The 18585-nt window shown below is 42.9% G+C and overlaps 1 protein-coding gene across 1 annotated transcript in view; it reads left to right on the forward strand.

Moving 5' to 3' along the window:
* Positions 1-18585, forward strand: part of RPA2 (replication protein A2) — a 43192-nt gene that overhangs the window by 14975 nt on the left and 9632 nt on the right. The window contains exons 3-6 of the mRNA XM_077480941.1: positions 2015-2116; positions 6058-6171; positions 16626-16700; positions 18441-18548. Coding sequence (XP_077337067.1) covers positions 2015-2116; positions 6058-6171; positions 16626-16700; positions 18441-18548 — 399 coding nt within the window. The remainder of the gene's footprint in view (positions 1-2014; positions 2117-6057; positions 6172-16625; positions 16701-18440; positions 18549-18585) is intronic.

Below are 18585 nucleotides of genomic sequence, written 5' to 3' on the forward strand. Positions count from 1 at the left end.
CAGCAAAATGGTCCGGTCTGAAAGTGGTTAAAGTTTATCTAAACTGAAAGGGGGGGGGGGGGGGGGGGCGGGGAGTAATATGCTAATCCTAAGGCTAGGTTCACACCTATGCACTTCTTGGTGCAGGGGTAGGCAACCTTAAAGAGATGAAAAGAAAAACGACCTTAACAATATGGAAGAAGTCAAAGATCACCAGGCACAGTGTCTCGTCCTCACATCTGGTTTAAAGCCCTAGTTGCTGTACTACTAATCATGTGCATTGCACAGCAATCATGGGTTTCATTCGGGTGGTGAGGAGGCAACATATCGCTGCTTCCTCACCACCTGTCAAACACACTCAGCAAGCGTTTCAGGGAAGCAGCAGTGCCTGCTGCACTTGTGAATGAGCCCTTAGTTGCATTTGGCAGTAGCACTCTTGGGGCTTGTTCACCGGTGGGGGGGGGGGGGGGTCTGCTGTTGAGTTTGGGTTTTATAATCCCCAATTCTTACCCCCTTTAGCTGATGCACACATGCTGCAGCAGGAAATAAACCCCTGTTGCTTTTGGTGGCTGCTACCGCCTACCAATCACGACCAGTTCAAGTAAATGGGGCCACTTTGCAAGCGTCCCGCAACTGCATGCTTCTGCGGAGTCCAAGGGGTTAGGACAGTGGGTGAGAGAGCAATATAACGCTGTATGCTTTAACCCCTTGTTTGCTGCACTGCACAAGGTTGCGGGGCACTTCCAGAGCAGCCTCATTTACATGTATGGGTCATGCTACACCCACCAATCATGACAGGGTTTGTAACTCCTGTGACTGCAACGCGTATGCCCCTGGCCACTGCAGCTAAAGAGGGTGGTGAAATGCATCTTTTCAATGGGGTCTTACCCTCCCCCAAACTGCATATATGAATGAATCCTTACTGTTCTGAATCCCACATAAGTCTTCTTTCACACTGATGGGCTGCGGTTTACCAGCACCGTTGGAGCAGCACAAGTGCATCTGCGACTTTCCTGGCTTCGCTGAGCTTTGCTATAGACTTCTATTATATTCTGCAGACGTGGTGCACTTTCTAAAAGTGCACCAAAACCCCTGCATTCAGAAAGTGCACCAAACCTGCAGGTTATAATAGACGTCTATGGCTAAGCACAGCAAACCTGCAGGAAGAGTGGGTAAACCACAGCACATCGCTGTGAAAGCAGCCCTATACTATTATGCCCAATGTATTGCATGTAGCACGGTGCATTTTTGGCTCCATAGAATTGCTTCAAAAAATGCATGAACATGCAGTTTTGGTACATTTTCCTGCTTGATAACGGACACCTCCTAGCAACGGTTCCCAAAAATGCATCAAACACATCATCCGAACATACATAGATGTGAACCTAGCCTTAAATGTGTTGGCTGCATCTATTTTTCTTTAGGGTCCGATTCACAGCATATGCAGTTGGATTGGTTGCATTTTTCTATTTATTTTTATGGCATTCCCACTGCATTAACGGCATACACGTACATTTAATAACTTGTAGTAGAAGTAAAGTTTCTGGTTTTGAATGAACCCTTCATCTGGTGATCTGCCAGAAACACACTTCCTGTCTTAGGTTATGCTCACTCTATTGAGTCTATGGTGGAGCAACAGGCACCTTTTAGATAGCAACCTGTGGAGAGTGTAGCTTTGGGTGTGTTTAATAATAATAAGTGACCAACAAGCCTAACTCCCACTAACACTTTAGGCAGTTAAAGGCACTACTCTCTGGATCCATTCATGGAAACAGTTTTCGATCAATGTACATACAATTTTTTCAATTCCAAGAAAATTTTATAGAATAAATATTTGAGGTACGCTATCAATGCCTTAGCAAAATCTAGTGAGAAAATGGATGGTGGCAGTAGTTTATCTAAAAAAATACTATGCATTCGCTTTCTGGAGGGTGGATTCTATGCTATATTGAGTGAGTATTCATAATTATAAGTTTTCTTTTCCTTTTTTAATTTTTTTATTTCTTGATCACCAGCATAATATTTTTTATTTCAGAGGTCCAGGACACAGCAAATTGTTCCTTGTACAGTTTCCCAGTTGCTGTCTGCCACTCAAAGTGATGAACTCTTCAAGATAGGAGAGGTGGAACTTTCTCAGGTGTGTAAGGATTGGTTGTGTGACAATGAGAATATGTATAATAGGTTAGTCTGGACATGTCTTGAGCCACTTGCCAAACCAGTCATGTATCTGGTATGACGTTAGACTTCAAGTAGTTATACCAGGATGATGGCTTCAGGCATCAATCAGTACTGTTGTTTTTGTTTTTTTAGAGCTGACAGTTGGCTCTTGTAAAAGCAAGCCAGCGGCTAACTAGACACTGGCTTGCTTTTACAAGCAGCAGGAAGGGACACCTGCCATAGCTTTATCAGGCTCTCCCGTACCATTGGGAGTCCCAATTGACAAGCCAGCACTTCCGTCGGCTGATCAGGGAACCAAACAAAGACCTGATTGGCTTTGGTTGGCTATGATAACTCAGAAGCGATGATCTGACATCACTTCTACTTTACCTGGATGTCAATGGCACCATTTTCAAATATCAAAAGCAGATCTCTTCATAAAAAGTACCTGTCACAAAGGAAGTTTTCATTCCTTGACGGTAGTGGCTCTTCCCCTTGCACGCAAACAGCGCTTGTCCCACACATGTGAGATTTCACTGCGAATGTCAGATCATGGGCAGTAGTTCCAGCACCAGACCACTTGTGTAAATATAAAGTGGTACCCTGTAAAGGCTTTTAAAGCATCGCCTGTGGATAGTAAAATATATGCCGTTTGTTGCCATTGCACGGGTGTGCACAGTTTTAAAGTGTGACGTGTATCTATTTACATGGCGTAACATCTTTTATGTTTTACCAAAAAATTGGTTTATGTAAGCTCAATTTGTGGGAAAAAAGGACACCAATTTTGTTTGGGAACCACGTCGCACGACCGTGCAATTGTCAGTTAAAGCGACGCAATGCAGAATCGCAAAAAGGGGCCTGGCCCTTTGGCTGCAAATTGGACTCGGGCTTAAGTGGTTAATGGGAAACTCTATAAAGAGATTTCCAAGCTCAAACTTGATAACCAGCCAGTGACCAACCGAATTGATCTGTCTAACAATATGCGTTAAGAATGGGTTTAGTTACACACATTTTCAAATAATTTATTTGCAACGAATCGGCCTGCCTTGCATTTCAGTTCAAAATCCCTTATTGGCTGGGAGAAAAAGTCAGAAAATGTGGTTTTAGGACGTGGCATCCTATCCTTGTTGAACCACAAAGTTTTAGTTAAGCTGCCACCTACAGGATGATTGGACACTGGCAAGCATAAACACTGTAGGCCAGCCCATGATAACCCCTTCTTCTACCAGCATACCTCAGGACATATTTTCTTAGTCTACTGTGTTAGAGACTAAAGTGTGTGGTGTTTATTTTTTTACACTAGCACTTGGGCCAGGCTTTCGGAGTACTATGTCTGGGCCATTCTAAACTAAACATTAGGGGATAGCCAGCAAGAGAACCTTGGACACTGGGTTCTATGTAGCGCGCTTTCCATAATCCACTTCGATTTTTATATGTGGCGTGCGTTCCAGGTTGTCTTGCCACATACCGTGTCCCTGAAGGCTCCGTGGGCCAAGCACCAGGAGCTACCTCATTTGCAAAGGTCACTGGGGGGCTTTTATACCCCATTCCTGCCGATTTATTTTTTGCCACGTAAATGGTTAATGCTGTGGGGCTGAGCACTGTCGTACTCTGGAGTGTAATGCACCTGCGCTTTTTCCTGCAATACATCATCTGTTAAGCATCTCCCTGCTGCTCCTCCTTGCAATAGCCACATGGAAAATGTTTTCTACTACCTGGTTACTCTGACCTTGGTTCCATCCTACCCTTGCCGACTATTGCTCCACTGGGTGCCTTCAGCTCAGATCTGGAACCGCTTGCAGCATGCCCACTTGTGGTAGTAATGTCTGCAGCCTGTAGTCATGTTGCCTCTAATTTTAGAGTCTATTCTGTTCTCTGGAGTCCCTGTTGGCTTCATGAGGTGGGCTGCATACTCTGCCCTTTTTGTTTAAGGTCTGTTAGAATATTCTAAATTCATAATTCGGCACTTGTAGGTGTTATGTTATATCCATGGCAAGCTTGCAAGACCTATTTTTGCTTTTATGGTTAGTCATAATAAATAGTATATGTGAATGACCTTGATCAAGTGTTCAGTAAAATATATAATCTAAAGCTGAGTTGGTAATACGTTTCTGGTGTATGAGTATGACATTTAAGGTATCTTGGTATAGAATATCGTGAGAAGACAAAAATAGACATGTATCTACGTAGCCAGAGGTAATATGTGTTCATATTATGTAGATGTTTGGTTATATAACATTACATGTTCAGCACATTATTTTAAGTAGTGTTACATGTGGGCTCCTCCTTGTATAGACAGATTGCTGAAGTTAGCAGAAATGAATGTGGCTCGGCAGGCCACAACATGCTTCAGCTCCAGAGGTGGTCGGTGAGCTTCAGTGCTCCGGGGTATACATATGACCGGGCTACTGCTGTCTGGATCACAGTATACCAGGCCAACAGCTACCCTGTAACTGTGCAGGAGTAGGTCTATGATGGAATGTCTCCCAGCTCTTCGGGACTGGCAAGTACGGCTCTCCCTGCCTCGGTGGGGTGAGCGGCTGGGCATTCCCTGGGGGGTAAATTCGGCGCCACCTCACCTCCCTATCTTCTCTTCCCAAGTCCCTATCCCCCTCCTTCCCCCCTCTAAAGGGGGGTGGCTGCATGCGCTGCAGGCGGTATGTGTGTGATTCGCTGTTTTCTCACATGTGGGGGCTCTGTGCTGCTGGCGTTGGTCCTGGTCTGGGGGGTCCCAAAAGGTGTTTGTGGAGGTTGTTCTGGCTGTAGGCAGGCAGCACATTTTTAATTTTTTGTTCTGTCACTGCATGGTGCTGTCCGGCGGCCATCTTGGATGTGGGAAAGCTGTTATTCCCCTGGTGAGCTTCAGCAGCCATCTTCTTTAGGATCTCATTTTCTTGATGGCAGAGCGATTTTTTTTTTTTAATTTTTTTTATTTTTTTTCCCCCCTGATGGCAAACTTGAAATGTACTCCCCTTCAAAGTCTAGGATGCAGTGTTTGCATCCTTTACCGGCCTTTGTCATCTTCTCCCCAGGTGCTTTTTCATCCTTGATTGTTTGGTGGGGGGTGACATTGACTGATTACCATGGGCATGCAAGAGGCATTCTAGCACAACCAATGTGTGCTGGGAATACACACACACACATTAAACTGGATATTGCACCACAAAATTCAGAGGGCGAACATCTGTGCATTGCGATGTTCTAAAATACAGGTTCTTTGCAGTGTGTTGGAACATCATACAAAATGGCAGTGCCTTGCAGCAAAAACAAATGTTTAACTGTACTTTGCCTCAATGTGAAAAGTTGGGAATCCAGCCCTTATGTCATAGACCACAGTTAGTACCTGGAAATTTTTTTTTTTTTTTTTTTTCTCCCCAAAATTTTGCCAAGTTGGAATTTGGTGTTTTGTTGGGCGACGTTAAGAGTGATGTTGTTGAATCATTTGGAAGGATGCCAAAAATTTCAAGATCTCATGCCTCTTCATAAACTTCTCACATCAAAAGCAATGTGTAGCTTCATTAGGATGGCTCCAAGCTCCTTGCTGACAGTTAAAAGTGCAACATCTTTGGCCATCTTGATTGGCAAGCCTAGGATGATGTTACTCCCATACATGTATGGGAGAGATAATGCATCCTGGCACAAAGGCATGCTGAGAATGTACACAGAGCTGTTCATGCACAAGAGGGCTGCGAGCAGGCAAGTTGGATTTTGCTGCAGATGAGACCTAGTATGTCTCCTTTATAGTAAAAAGAGCCTACCTGCTTTCAGCATCAAGAGTTTCACTTTAATATGTATAGTTTTCAGCCTAACTAGGTAGAACATTGTTAGAGCTTTTAGCAAACCAATAGGTGTTCTGTCAATGTAAGTAACGTTTGTTTTTTATGTGTTTTTTATTTTTCTAAAATTTGTTTGTTTTTTCAGGTTACAATAGTGGGCATCGTGAGACATGCAGAAAAAGCACCAACAAACATCTTGTATAAAGTAGATGACATGACTGCAGCACCCATGGATGTCAGACAATGGGTGGATACAGATGTAAGAACATAATTGATCTCATGGGAATGGTGTGTGTGTGTGTGTGTGTGTGTGTGTGTGTGTAGTGAGATATTTGTGTAGACACTATATTGTCAAAAGTATTGGGACAGCCGTCTTTACATTAATTTTTATGGCATCCGAGTCTTAGTCCGTAGGGTTCAATATTGAGTTGGCTCACCCTTTGCTTTGGGCTTGGCGCCTTCGTTTCAGTGAAGGAAACTCTTAAGGCATCAGCATACCAAGACATTTTGGACAATTTCTCACTCCCAACTTTGTGGGAACAGTTTGGGGGATAGCCCCCCCTTCTTCCATGACTGTTTTACCAGTGCACAAAGCCGATAGAACACCTATGGGCTGAATTGGAATGAAGACTGCGAAAGAGAGGTTCTATTGGGTTTGGTGTCTCCCCTATAGCCGTTTTTTTTTTTTTTTTTTAATCTATATATGTGTGTATATCCACAACACAGCACGCCCCATTCACAAAGCGCTGCAAGGCTCCACTGCCTGTTTCCCTTACCTTGAATGACGGATCTGCCTCGGGTGGCTGAAATCGCGGGCACCCTAGAAAGGTAAGTGCTTATTAAAAGTCAGCAGCTACAGTGTTTGCAGCTGCTGACTTTACATTTTTTTTGTTTTTTTTTTCACTGGCCCACCCCTTTAAGGTTCCTAAGAGCACAGTGGCCTCCATAATCCTTAAATGGAGGATGTTTTGGGACGACCAGAGCCCTTCCTAGAGCTGGCCAAACTGAGCTATCGGGGGAGAAGAGCCTTGGTGAAAGAGGTAAAGAACAACCCAAAGATCACTGTGATTGAGCTCCAGAGATGCAGTCAGGAGATGGGAGAAAATTGTAGAAAGTCAACATCACTGCAGCCATCCACCAGTTGGGTCTTTATGGCAGAGTGGCCCGACAGAAGCATCTCCTTAGTGCAAGACACATGAAAGCCCGCATGGAGTTTGCTAAAAACACCTGAAAGACTCAGGTGGTGAGAAATAAGATTCTTTGGTCTGAGACCAAGATAGAACTTTTTGGCCTTAATTCTAAGCGGTATGTGTGGAGAAAACCAGGCACTACTCATCGCCTGTCCAATACAGTCCCAACAGAGAAGCATGATGGTGGCAGCATCATGCTGTGGGGGTGTTTTTCAGCTGCAGGTACAGGACGACTGGTTGCAATCAAGGGAAAGATGAATTCGGCCAAATACAGGGATATCCTGGACCTAAACCTTCTCCAGAGTGCTCAGGACCTCAGACTGGGCCAAAGGTTTACCTTCCAACAAGACGATGACCCTAAGCACACAGCTAAAATAATGGAGTGGCTTCACAACAACTCCGTGACTGTTCTTGAATGGCCCAGCCAGAGCCCTGACTTAAAACCAATTGAGCATCTCTGGAGAGACCTAAAAATGTCTGTCCACCAACGTTTACCATCCAACCTGACAGAACTGGAGAGGATCTGCAAGGAGGAATGGCAGAAGATCCCCAAATCCAGGTGTGACAAACTTGTTGCATCTTTCCCAAAAAGACTCATGGCTGTATTAGATTAAAAGGGTGCTTCTACTAAATACTGAGCAAAGGGTCTGAATATGAGCTTAAATGATTTTAGCAAATGGCTGCAATATAACAGAGTGAAAAATTTAAGGGGGTCTGAATACTTTCCATCCCCACTGTGTATATACTGTAAATCTGTACTTGCCAAATACGCTGCAGAAACCTCCCTCCACTAAGTCTGGCTGCATCCATTAGAACTGTGGGCAGCCGAAGCTGCTTCCTGTTCACTTTTTGGATTCACAAACAGGCACACCTCCATCTTTGCATCTCTCATTGGACCTCTTATGACTCATCTCTCCTCCCCTCCTGGCAAACTCTCATGAGAGAGCTGTGCATGATGTCTGGTGTTTGATAGCTGCTGGGTCCCCCATATTCCCCCCGGGCTTTGACATCACAGCTGAATTTTGGCAGCTAGTCTCTCTGCATTCAGTTACATATGTAAGTTTCAAAGTTACACTACCGGCTCAGTATGAAGCCTGCCTGTGCCACCTGCCAAAAAAAATAAATAAATCGGCATAATAGACCATCGGCTGCCCTGATTTCTAAATATCGGCATCAGCCATAGAAAAACCCATATCGGTCAACCTCCTAGTTATCTACCAAAGTGGAGAATGTTGTGAAAAATTTGACAGGCTGCCCGTTTTTTTTTTTTTTTTTTTTTTTTGACAGCTGAGTGAGCAGAGAACTCTCTACACTTGTTGCATGAATGAATCCGGAAATTCTGCATAGAGATCGTGAGGGGGGGATGAATCGAGATCACGATTCTTTTAACGATGTGCTCACCTTCGCTCCCAATTCTAAGGGCTATGTTCAAGAGGAGTGCACTAGTTCTTACTGATTTTTGGGTTATATTGTCACCTACAGAACCATTTATACCCTGGCATACCAAACAATTGTAAAGAGAGATGGTGTAGAAATGTCCCTAAACCTCTGAGTAAAATATATATTGATTGTTAAATGATGCACTTGTTTTTAAATTTAGGTACCTATGACTGGGATTGCCTGACAGGGTACTGCTACAGAAAAAGTAACGTGCAAGATCAAAAATGCTTAAATCCAAAATCAAAAAATGCCCAAAATTTTGTGGTGTTAGATAGGGATGCACCGAATGGTTTTTTTTTGGTGCCGAAACCAATACCGAAACAGCATCGAAACCAAAAATGGCTTTTTTATATATATATATATATATATATATATATATATATATATATATATATATATATATATATATATATATATATATATATATATTAAAAAAAATTATTTATATAAAATTGCCTTATAGTATTATTCATTATAGTATTCATATTCAACTGAATCATTAATTTTATGAATAAAAGAATAGTCCAGTAATGTAAAATAACAGTACTTTAATAAAGCAACCCAAATAAATTGGACAGTGGACACACAAGATAAAATCATAAAATCAAATCAAATACAAAATTAAATTATAAGTTACTACAGCATATCCTGCAGTGTAGACTGCAGTCAGTGCACATTGAACCATAACAACAAAATAAATAAAAAAAATGAAATAAAATAATATAAAAATAAAATTACTAAGACTAAGAAGACTTAAAGTCTTAGACTTTATTAATTTTCAACTTAAATCAGAAGAACTAGTAGTAATTCAGTTCTCTCTCCCTAAGGTGTCAGCGGCTGCATATGCGATAAAAGTGTATGTTGTAGCTGCGGGTTACATACATAGTCATACAGTAGACCACACTGTTTTCTGGCCCCCGGGTATGAGCGGAGACATCCTGGAACACAGTCTACAGTCTGGTCTACAGCAGCGGTGCCCAGGCAATTACAGCAAGCAATGTAGACTAGTCTGTTTCTGGCAGTCTCCGCCCATATCTGGAACACAGTGTGGTATAGTACTGGAATATGTAGACAGCCACAGATACAGGACATACAGTTTTGCACATGCAGCGGGCTGAAAGCTTAGGGAGAGACAATCAATGACTGACAGTTTTGTCCCAACAACAAACTATAAAGAATAACAATGGCAGAAGGCTGTTCTGTTTCACAGTAATATATAAGTACCGTATATACTCGAGTATAGGCCGACCCGAATATAAGCCGAGGCCCCCAATTTACCCCCAAAAAAACTGGCAAACTTATTGACTCGTGTATAAGCCGAGGGTGAGACATGCCTGTCCATCCCTGTGTGTGTGTCCGTCCATCCCTGTGTGTGTGTCCGTCCATCCCTGTGTGTCCGTCCATCCCTGTGTGTCCGTCCATCCATCCCTGTGTGTGTGTGTGTGTCCATCCATCCATCCATCCATCCCTGTGTGTGTGTCCATCCATCCATCCATCCCTGTGTGTGTGTGTGTCCATCCATCCATCCATCCCTGTGTGTGTGTGTGTCCATCCATCCATCCATCCCTGTGTGTGTGTGTGTCTCCATCCATCCATCCATCCCTGTGTGTGTGTGTGTGTGTATCCATCCATCCCTGTGTGTGTGTGTCTCCATCCATCCATCCCTGTGTGTGTGTGTCCGTGTGTGTGTGTGTCCAGCCTACCTGTGTCCCGAGCCTCCGTCCCGTGCCTTGCCTCCTTGCCTCCGTCCCGTGCCGTGCCTTGCCTCCGTCCCGTGCCGTGCCTTGCCTCCGTCCCGTGCCGTGCCTTGCCTCCGTCCCGTGCCGTGCCTTGCCTCGGTCCCGTGCCGTGCCTTGCCTCCGTCCCGTGCCCTCTTCGTCGGCGCCTCGGCGGCCATTGTAAAATTCAAAAGCCGCGCCTCCGCCTTCGCCTGTGATAGGCGGAACACTGAATTTCCCAGCAGCCTGTGTTCCGCCTATCACGGACATCGTCTCATCCTCGTCCGTAGTACGAGGATGAGACGATGTCCGTGATAGGCGGAACACAGGCTGCTGGGAAATTCAGTGTTCCGCCTATCACAGGCGAAGGCGGAGCCGGAGGCGCGGCTTTTGAATTATAGAATGGCCGCTGTCTGTCTGCTCGACACGCTGATCGAGCAGGCAGACAGCGATGACTCGAGTATAAGCCGAGGGGGGCACTTTCAGCCTCAAAAAAGAGGCTGAAAATCTCGGCTTATACTCGAGTATATACGGTATGCTAAATGCAATAAATATTTTCAACCTGAGAGAACCGTAGTAATTTTATTTTTTCCCCCTAAGTTCTCTCCCTAAGGTGTCAGCGGCTGCATGTGCGATAAAAGTGTATGTATGTAGCTGCGGGTTACATACATAGTCATACAGTAGACCACACTGTTTTCCGGCCCCCGGGTATGAGCAGAGACATCCTGGCACAGTCTACAGTCTGGTCTACAGCTGCGGTTCTCAGGCAATCACAGCAAGCAATGTAGACTAGTCTGTTTCTGGAAGTCTCCGCCCATATCTGGAACACAGTGTGGTATAGTGTATAGTACTGGAATATGTAGACCGCCACAGATACAGGACATACAGTTTTGCACATGCAGCGGGCTGAAAGCTTAGGGAGAGACATAGTTTGGCCCAACAGCAACAAACTATGTATGGTGTGCGTGTGTGTGTGTGTGTGTGTGTGTGTGTGTGTGTGTGTGTGTGTGTGCGCAGTAATAAAACTGGAGATCTCTTAAATTGAAGAAGTGCAAAAAACTGTAGAACTACTACAATGAACAAGCAACTAATGGCAGTATGGCACAACTAGACAACTGGAACATACTGGTAGTCAGTCATGCTATGTTGTATGTTCCAATTGTCCAATAGTACAGTCCAATGCCAATTCATTTACTATGTTCAACAACATGGTAAAGGAATTGGTCTATGCTACGGATTTATAAATCTATTTCAGTAAAAGTGGCAGATTTCGCTTTAAGAACAAAAGTTGCTCCGCTTTCTCACAGGAGAGACAGTTTCTCTTCTCATCAAGAATATGAGATGCTAGACTGAATAGTCTCTCACTCTCTGTACTGGTGCTTGGGGCAGATAAATATCTGCACGCAATCTGTGCAAGCAAAGGAAAACGTTGTTTGTTGATGCGCCAGTACACAAGGGGATTGTCACTTCTGGGGATAGGCTGTTCAGCTAAATAAATGTCCAGCTGTTGGGTAGCTGCACTTGTTGTTGCACTGCTATGGACCGGGGTGCATTCATGTAGAATTTCTTAAAACATATCGGATATGGAGGGAGTGTGTTCCTCTTCACTTGTATACAACCGTTTCTTCTCACTTTCCTCTGTGCTACACCTCAAAACTCCTTCACCGGATGCTTCCACCACCTCCATCTGTGTCTGTATCATTTCCCGTGCACGCTGCTTTTTCTCAACATTAAAATAATGCTCTTTAAATCAAGGATCTAGAACTATTGCAATGCAGTACAGAGGGTTGGACTCTGTGTCTTGAAACCGGTTGGTAACGGCCTCCAGTAGAGTGGTTTTAGCCGTTTTTACGCCATGGTCTGTTTTCTCTTTTCCTAGCAGACGCTTCAGTGCAGCAATCAAGGGAATATCTTCAGAAATGGAAGCATTAGTTGAGCTTATTTCTTTTGTTAACTGTTCAAATGGAGATAGAAGAGACAAACTATTTTCAACTAACATCCACTGATGTGCACTCAATGTTGCCGGCAGCTCGTAATCTGCAATGTATGCAGCTAAAACACGCTTTTGTTCAAAAAGACTTTGCAGCATATGGTAGGTGCTGTTCCAACGAGTGGCTACATCTTGCTGCAGTCGTTTCGGTGGCATTCCAAACTGTATCTGCAAAGCTTGTAATCTGGAATAAGCAAGCAGAGAATGCTTAAAGTGACCCACAATATTTCTTCCTTTTGATACAATATCAGATATGGTGCGCTGACTCAGCAATCCTTCATTCACAGCCAATTGCAGCGTGTGTGCCATACACGGTATGCTTTTAAGTTCACTGTCCTCCATTGCCTTTGCCATGTTCCGCGCATTATCTCGGACAATCAAATGCACTTTAGACTTCTCAATGTGCCAAGTGTCAAGCATGAATTTTAAAGTGTCAGCTATTGCTGCTGCAGTATGTGATCCAACAAACTCACGTGCGTTAAGTAGGATGTTTTGCAATTGAAATTTGTCATTATCCACTGCGCTGTCAGGCTAAGCATGCTCGTTGGACTGACGTCTGAACTCCAAATGTCGGTAGTAAAACTGATTGCTATGATGTCGGTAGTCATGAGCTCTTGAACGTGTTTTCTAACACTGCAAAACAATTCAGGTAGACAGGTATCTGCAAAGTAGCGTCTGCTTGGTAGTGAGTAATGCGGCTCAATATGTTGCATGAGCCTACGGAATCCAATGTCCTCCACAACAGAGAATGGCTGGTCGTCTAATGCAATAAATTCCATAATTTTATCTGTTATGGCACGAGCTTTGGGACTGTCACTTGCTAATTTTTTAACCTTTTCAAAGACCGTGGCCACAGATGGTGTTGAGCCTGAGTCACTTTTTGGAAGTGGCACTGTTTTCTTGTTATCTGAATGCTGAACTGGATGTCATGTTTTTCAGGTGGTGTGTCAAACCTGTTGTTGAAAAATGCCTTGGCACTGTACCCCCTCTTGAAATTTCTGCTGAGCAAAGACTACAGATTGCAAATTTGGGGTCTTTATCAGAAACTTTAAAATATTTCCACACTGCAGACATGGTCCACCTTTTGGTAGCGCAGAATAATAGCATAGAATGATCTATAGTGGGAGTGAAATCTGAGGGGGAAAAGAAAAAATAGGACGAAATTAATTTAAAAGCTAAACCCCAGGAGGCAGCTTTAAAAAATAACAAACTATCACTTTTTTTTTTTAAACGCTGCAGCTCTTGCCATGCAAGGTAGTTAATATGTCTGCATTGCAGTACATTTGACTTGTACCAAAAAGATAATATAATTGCACTGATTAAATTTAATTGCAAATGGAATGGATTGCTTGCATGCAAATTGCAATTGCATGCTATATTTAATTTTTTTGAGCTATTCTGTAGTATAATATACTATAACTTCATGCGCTTGTTGTTGTCATTGCATTTGTCACCGTAGTATTAACTAAGTTGTACATGATTTGTTGAAACATGACAGTACACAATAAAATATATAATATATAGTTATTAAATATAATATATTATATTGCGTACTGTCATGTTTTAAAAAATCATGTGCTTGCTGTCATGTCAGTGTGCTATACTATACCAAAATGACAAATTCAATGACAACAAGGGCATACATTTTTATAGTATACTAGTACTACAGAATAAATAGCATGCCATTCCATTTCAAATCAGTTTTATATAACATATTTTTTTGGCTACGTCAGATGTACTGTAGTGCAGACATATTTAATACCATACTGCATGGCACAAAGGCGTAAGTAATACATGTTGTTTGACTGCTATGACAGTTTCAGTAGTATAGTAAAATAAATTAGTTGGATTGTTTGGCAGTTTAAGGCAAAAAGGCAATGCCTTGCTCACCGGCGAATAGTAGTAATGGTAGCCATCCAGGAGGGACAGTGCCCACTCTTGTACTTCAGTATGCTAGGTGCAGCCCTCTATGAAGCCGTCTCTCGGGTCCCGGCAGCGTCTCTCGGGTCCCGGCAGCGTCTCTCGGGTCCCGGCAGCGTCTCTCGGGTCCCGGCAGCGTCTCTCGGGTCCCGGCAGCGTCTCTCGGGTCCCGGCAGCGTCTCTCGGGTCCCGGCAGCGTCTCTCGGGTCCCGGCAGCGTCTCTCGGGTCCCGGCAGCGTCTCTCGGGTCCCGGCAGCGTCTCTCGGGTCCCGGCAGCGTCTCTCGGGTCCCGGCAGCGTCTCTCGGGTCCCGGCAGCGTCTCTCGGGTCCCGGCAGCGTCTCTCGGGTCCCGGCAGCGTCTCTCGGGTCCCGGCAGCGTCTCTCGGGTCCCGGCAGCGTCTCTCGGGTCCCGGCAGCGTCTCTCGGGTCCCGGCAGCGTCTCACAAGCACGAGGAGCGTCCGCGGGGAAGGTGCCAGCGTCTCAGCAGGGAACGTGCTTACGAGTGCGGCGTCTTATCCGCGAGGAACGTGCAAGCCGCCTACAGAACGAGTTATGTCATCCGAAGTTTCTCCCACCGCTACTGCGCATGCACGATTTTCGGCGCCATTATTGGCAAGAATTCTCTTTTGGCAAAATGCGGAAAAGGCCATTTTCGGCCGATATGTTTCGGCGGCCGAAATTTCGGTGCATCCCTAGTGTTAGACCTTCTGTCTGGTGTGTGAAAAAAGTCTGTGTGAATTGGCCAAAGAAAAAGGAAATAATTGTTAATGTGCTTGTCCTCCACAAAACCAACCAACAGGAGGAGAAAATAAAAAAAAGTGAATGAAATAAGAATGCACTTTGAAATGTTAGACCCTCTGTGTCTCAAATTTGTGTAGCCCAGGAATTGGAAAAAAGGGTGTTAAAGTAATATTAAAAGATAACATTGTTGTTTTATAGAAATGTAGTATTTCTTTTTTATGGCCCTTCCACCCTCAACTGTGTTGGACCCTCAGTGGTAAAAACGTATTCTAATTTTCCACATATATAAAAAAGCGTGTAAACAAATCTAATCACGTGAGTATTAAAGAAGAGAAATGAAATAAAATTAAATGTAAATTTTAGTGCCAAAAGTAGAAAGTTTTTCCTTTTTAACAATATATTGATACCATTTCATAAACACCTAATGTTGCTGTAACAAACACATGTGTTTTCACTGGGTTTGACCCCCCTGCAAAATCGCAATCTATATGGGCTTGATTAAATCCACTATATACGAGTAAAAAAAGTCATACAATTTGATTGCACAGAAAAATAAGTAAATTAATAGAAAATAATAAAAAAAGTGCTCTATTCGTCTCAGATCAGGGCCGTTGTAGCTTGTTTACATCGGCACCTGCTACACATCCGCTACTGTTGCACGTTTTTCCATTTGTAAATGTGAGTATATTACTATTTTGAATAAATCAGTTTATAAAACAATATCACGCTATGGGCATTCCTCTCTTCTATATGGGATAATCTACAAAACCATTGTGGCTAGCTTGATATAACCCGATGGCTCTCAACTCCTGTCTTCAGGACCCACTAACGGGCCAGATTTCAAGTATTACCTTTGGGGAGATGCAGACTAGAATACTGCAGTCACTAAGCAGCAAATTATATTACCTGTGATGTATTTTAGTTATCTTGCAAACCTGGCCTGTTAGTGGGTCCTGAGGACAGGAGTTGAGAACCACTGCTATAACCTCTCCTACTCCAAGCATGTCTTCGTTTTTTCCTCGTGTCTCGGTGTCTCTTCTCTACTAAAAAAAAGTCTTAATAGTTTGCTAGCTAATTTTTTTTTTTTTTATTCAATCAAGACGCCTGTTCAAGCTGCTCTAACTATTCTCTATATGCAGCCATCTGAATTGGCGTTTCGACAGGCGTAGCTTTGGAGGCTCTATGCTGGACACTACTAAACTGGATGTTGCCTGAAATGTTATTTTTGGGCACTGGGCTCTGCATTTTGGCACTTTTCAGAACTGCATGTACTGTTGACCTGCAGAGTGCTTCCATCTGTTTGCTGCATGAGGGTTTATTGCAGAAAGATGGCTTGCTGTTGTACAGTTACATGGCGCTATGACTGTGGAGCTTGGAAAATACAAAGATCAATGTGGTTGCTGCACTCTGTGTGACAGCGTTACCAGATTATTAAAACGTGTACATTGTTGGCTAGAAGACCATTTTACATCAATATAGCCCTTTTAGGTTTAAAAACAAAAAAAACTATTCAGATGTATCCATGTCATTTGCCATTACTGTTTTAACGTTTTTATATTTTTCTTTTGTGCAGGACATTTTACCAAAATTACTTTTTTTTTTTTTTTTTTTTTTTCTTATGCAATACCTTTTTTATACTTTTTGTCTTGTCTAGTATCTTTTTACACATCAGGGTGTTTTTTTTTTGTTTTGTTTTGTTTTTTTTCTCTTCAGGAAGCGAGCTGTGAAAGTGTAGTTGTACCTCCTGGAAGTTATGTAAAAGTATCAGGTCACCTTCGTTCCTTTCAGGTAATCTATCTGTGCATGTATTTAGATTTAATGCATTGTTAAAGGCTATCTCCACCTTTTAACAGATTACACCTGTATTTAGTATGTAACGTGTTGCTGACCAGCACTTTCAGTCTATTGATACTTTCTGTAGCTCAGTAACGAAGCCTATAGAGTACAGTCAGAGTTGTAGGAAGTGTCTGCAGGTGCCTGACATTGCACCTGTGGTGTTTAAAACAACAAAAAAACACAATTCTACCTGCAAAAAAAACATTTGCAGTCTATTTTCCATAAAAAAAAAAAAAAAACCGTTTGGCCTGGCTGCACTTGATCGTCTGGTTTCAGGATCTTTATGGCTAAATCACACTAGCCTCTGTTACAGCAGTTTTTAACAAAGGGTTCACTGCTGCGCCAATCATAAAATCTCACTACTTTTTTGGGGGGGAGGGGGGGTGTGTTTTCCCTGAAGCAACTTTATTGAAACGTCTCACAGTGGCATTTCATTAGGTTGTATTGGCCTGGTACTTTGTTGCATTGAAAAAAATGACTGCCTACAATATTTTTTTTAATGCAACACCGTGGTGTTCCCCAGGCCCATAAAAGACCAGGTATTTTGCCTTGTCTTGCAGTGGGACTGCACTGGAATAGCCATCTAACACAGTCCCACCCCACCTGGTGTGAATCGACCCCCAAAGGTCACCAGAACAGATAAGTAAATCCATGGTTTTGACTTTAACTACTTCCAGACCAGCCGCCGCAGTTATACTGCCACTGCCGCGGGGTCTGGATAGCAGGCTCGCACCCGCTGCCACTCGTGATCATGACCAGGAGACACAGAACAGGGATGAGTGTGTAAACACACACTTCCCTGTTCTATTCTGATAGATCGTGTGTTCCTATTGGCTAGGAATCACGATGTGTCACTTCCTGTAGTTGGTCCCTCCCCCTTCAGTTAGAATCATGTAGCAAGGAACACAGTTAACCCCTTCACTGGCAGTGACATTTTTACAGTAATTGATGCATTTTTAATCACACTGATTACTGTATTAATGCCAATGGTTCCAAAAATTGTCCAATATGTCTGCCATAATGTCACGGTCACAATAAAAATCGCAGATCACCTCCCTTACTAGTAAAAAATTATAAAAATACTATAAATCCCCTATTTTGTAGACGCTCTAACTTTTGCACAAACCTATCAATATATGCTTATTGCGATTATTTTTGGTTAAAAAAAACATGTAGAATAATACATATCTGCCTAAACTGAGAAAAAAATTAGCTTTTTTAAAAAAAATAAAAGGGGATATTAGAGGAAAAAGTACAAAATGTTGTGTTTTTGTTTTTAAAAATTGTCGCTTTTTTTTTTTTTTTTTAACGTGAAAAATAAAAACCGCAGAGGCGATTGGATACCATAAAAAGAGCTCTATTTATGGGGAAAAAAAGGAAGCCAGTTTTGTTTGGGTACGTCGTCACATGACCACACAATTGCCAGTCACACTGCCGAATTGCAAAAAACAGCTCTGGTCAGGAAGGGGGTAAATTCTTCCGGGACTGAAGTGGTTAAGCTAACTTTTAAAGAGGACCACTATGGCATCCTCCCACAGTTCTCTCAGTGCAAGAAAAGTTTATTTCCAGTAACCAGCCCATTGGGCCAGAAAACAAACTTGCCTCTTTAGCATTGATTTTATTTAGCCTTTTTCATTATGCTTTTGCATTGCAATATATTTCAATCGTTTTTTTTTTTTTTTCTGTTTGTAGAATAAGAAGAGTGTAGTTGCTTTTAAGATTGCTCCTGTTGAAGACATGAATGAGTTTGTGTCGCATATGTTGGAAGTTGTTCATTCTCATATGAGTCTCAATGCTCAGGTAAGTTCAGGTTTCATTTGGGGTCTTTTTTTTTTTT

This window comes from Lithobates pipiens, unplaced genomic scaffold, assembly GCF_037356315.1.
Source record: "Lithobates pipiens isolate NorthernLeopardFrog02 unplaced genomic scaffold, aLitPip1_a1.2 Scaffold_16, whole genome shotgun sequence".
In the NCBI taxonomy this organism is placed as follows: Eukaryota; Metazoa; Chordata; class Amphibia; order Anura; family Ranidae; genus Lithobates; species Lithobates pipiens.